We start from the raw sequence: 3,057 nt of genomic DNA on the forward strand, positions 1-3,057 counted from the left end.
GCTCATAGATGAATGTTAACACAGGCCGACCCAAAAAGCAGATGCTGTTGAGCCAAAAGAAAGTTCCCATCCGAGTTTTCAATTAGCAAATCTAATTTAGTTTTTTTTGGGCTGGAAATTTGTTTTTTCTTTTTTTTTTTTTTTTATATCAAATTCAATATCAAGATCACATAAAAGAAAATGTAATCATTCTGGGTTTTTTTCATGGTTTTACTTTACATTTATCAAAAACTATAAACTGTAATGTTTGAAGGAGTCCTGTAACATTTGAAGCACCAAACAAGTTTATTTAGCTCTGCTTAAAGGAAGCACAGAGGTGGAGGTGTGATGGTTAAGAAATGCAGGGGAGCAACATAAAATCCAACATTTGTTCTGACATGTACACTGCAAAAAAATCAAAATATAAAATAAGTCATTTCCCCTTTAAAAGAAATGCATTTCCCCTTGAATTGAGGGGGTAAATGAGACACTTTTCCAAGGAAACAAGACAATTTAAAATAAGAAAAAACAACTGCATTTTCTTATTTCAAGTATATATTACCTAACTATGTTATTCTAAGAGTAAAAATACTCATTCCATTGGCAAACGATCGTACTTTCCTGCTCAAATTAGGAGTAAATTCACTTAAATTAAGACATTTTCACTTATTTCTAGATTATGTTTGGAGTGTATCAGAGGGAGCTTGAGCACAAATTGGTCAAATCTGTAAAACTATTTAAGCAGAAGCCAAACTTTAATAAACCAAAAGTGGCTGAGAAATCAGAAAAGTCCTCATTAAACCCTTAAATGATGTCACTGACAGTGAGTGACTGACCCTAAGCCTAACCTTGTTGGGGTGACTAGGAAATGTTTGTACGTGCAAGAACCCCTGAACCATCTAACAGCTAAAAGTGGGGATTTTTTCCTAACTTCTTAGATCTGTGGGTGTAATTTTCTTGAAATAAAAGCACAAACTGCTGCAGTGGAGAGTTTAGTTTCCCTCAGCTGGAGTTTAAAGATCCTGTTTCATGTAAAGTGTGTTTAAGGGACACGCGTCCTCCTCTCTGCTGCTGAGAGCAGCTTGGATTTCTGTGTTTTAACGCTGGTGGGAGGATGAGGGTGGGAGTTAAAGTGTGTGTAATGAGGAGAGTCGGTTACCGTTGGTAACCATTAGCTGCTCCACTCAGCCTCCAGCCTCCTCAGGTGGGACACCAACATGAGCCGCATGTGTCCTGATTTTACTTCCCAAAACTCTGAAAGTTAAACACAACAGATCAAACTACATCTCAGGCAGAGAGAAACATGATTTCAGAACCACAACAGTTTTACAATCCATACCAAGGAGTTAGACATTTATCCACACTGATTCCAATAAAAGCATGATTGCAAAGGGACGGAAAATTAGGATATTTTTCATACTGCTTGTGTTTGTAAAATAAACTCCTGATTTAAAGTTAGATGCATAGCGTAGGTCATTGAAAGGATGAGGACCTGCAAAATCCCTACATTGAGCTGATCGTGGTATATTTTTATGATGGCAATTTATTAATGTTAAACTGCTGACACTCATGCTTAGGCAACAAAGTGTGTGTTCATATCATGTTGCTCCAAGGACGCTGCAACTTTCCCACATAGGGAAAAATAAAGGATTATTCTTGCTTGTCTTCTCTTTTCTGTTATGGCTGTAAGAAGTTACCAGAGGTTTATAGGGGTTTAGTCACTATGGTGAACATGATGGTGGCACGATAGTAGACCCTCTTCCTCCACTGGAAAAGGCTACTCAAATATATTCTGCCAGCTGCTTTAGGTGGAACATCAGCACAGTGTGGAATATAGGTGCAGCTTGCAGAAGAGAAAAAAAAAAACATAAATGCAGAAATAGAAATTAAAACAGAAGAGCTTAAAGGTTCTGGTAAAGCAGACAGACTCATTTTTTTTTTCTTTTTACAGTTTGTGCACATAAGAACATGCATATAAGAACATGCATATAAGATTGTTCACGTTTCTCTGCAACATGAACATATTAATGGTCCATTTTGGCCTTCATTATCGCTCTGCAGACACTCTGGAAACAGGAGAATGTTTTGTCCTGTTAAAGTTGGCTCCATGTATGACTGAAAATAGTCCCATATAGAATTATGCTAAAGAATTTATCTAAGGAATCTTTGGACTTTTATCTCCTAAAGATTATTCACCAACATCTGAGGTCTGTTTCCTTTCAGCTTGCAGCTTTCTGAAAGGCGGAATTGTGTGATTGATAAATGGATTCTCAGTTCTGGTTGGTGGGTTAAGGCTCTGGCTGTGCAGGAGTGAACCTGCACATTATTTCTCTGTTATTCAGGCTGAAAAGCTGCAGTTTCTCCTCAATCACAAGAAGGTGTTGACCTTTAACCCTGCTCATCTTCATGTTTCTACTCTGATAATTACTCACCGCCTCTCTGAGGCTTTTGAGCCGTTTCTTAAGCATATTTATGGAGGTTAAAGAGGTTTAAGGTAGTTTCTCAAGCAGATGTCTAACTATTTGTTAATGGAGGCCAGCTACAGGCTTCAGTATTTGATTAGTTTGAGCTTTAATGACCCGGCTATGCATGCAATTTGGTGTAATCATGCAACGACGTGGTTTTGGAGATAAACTTCCGGTCTGCTGGATCCCCATATCTATCCAAATAGAGCAGGTGATCCTGCAGTTCAAACTTTGTCATAAAAAGCAGTAAAATGTACAGATGATCTTTTTCTAAATCTAATTTCAGCCTTACTTTCTTTCAGTTTTCCTTCATGTCACCTTAAAGGCCTTTTTTGCTTTATGTTGCTACAGATGCTAAAACCACTATCAGAGATTACCATGGAAAGACAGCCGTCCAGTACTGGGGGGGCTGCCCAGACATCTTTAACAAAGCAGAACCTCAAACAGGTTAGTGCTCAATGCAATATATCCTGCAAAACAGAAATTCTGTATTCATTTAGATTTACTGTGATTATGAAAAGTTGGAAATAATAGAAACAATAAGTGCACATGGATGGATGGATGGATGGATGGATGGATGGATGGATGGATGGATGGATGGATGGATGGATGG

General features: G+C 38.0%; 1 protein-coding gene across 1 annotated transcript in view; it reads left to right on the forward strand.

The window, feature by feature from the left end:
- The window catches only part of LOC107100410 (ankyrin repeat domain-containing protein SOWAHA-like), a 17,174-nt gene that overhangs the window by 12,314 nt on the left and 1,803 nt on the right, over positions 1-3,057 (forward strand). The window contains exon 4 of the mRNA XM_015398872.1: positions 2,796-2,891. Within this exon, the coding sequence (XP_015254358.1) occupies positions 2,796-2,891 (96 nt within the window). The remainder of the gene's footprint in view (positions 1-2,795; positions 2,892-3,057) is intronic.

This window comes from Cyprinodon variegatus, unplaced genomic scaffold, assembly GCF_000732505.1.
Source record: "Cyprinodon variegatus isolate N-32 unplaced genomic scaffold, C_variegatus-1.0 Scaffold968, whole genome shotgun sequence".
Taxonomy (NCBI): Eukaryota; Metazoa; Chordata; class Actinopteri; order Cyprinodontiformes; family Cyprinodontidae; genus Cyprinodon; species Cyprinodon variegatus.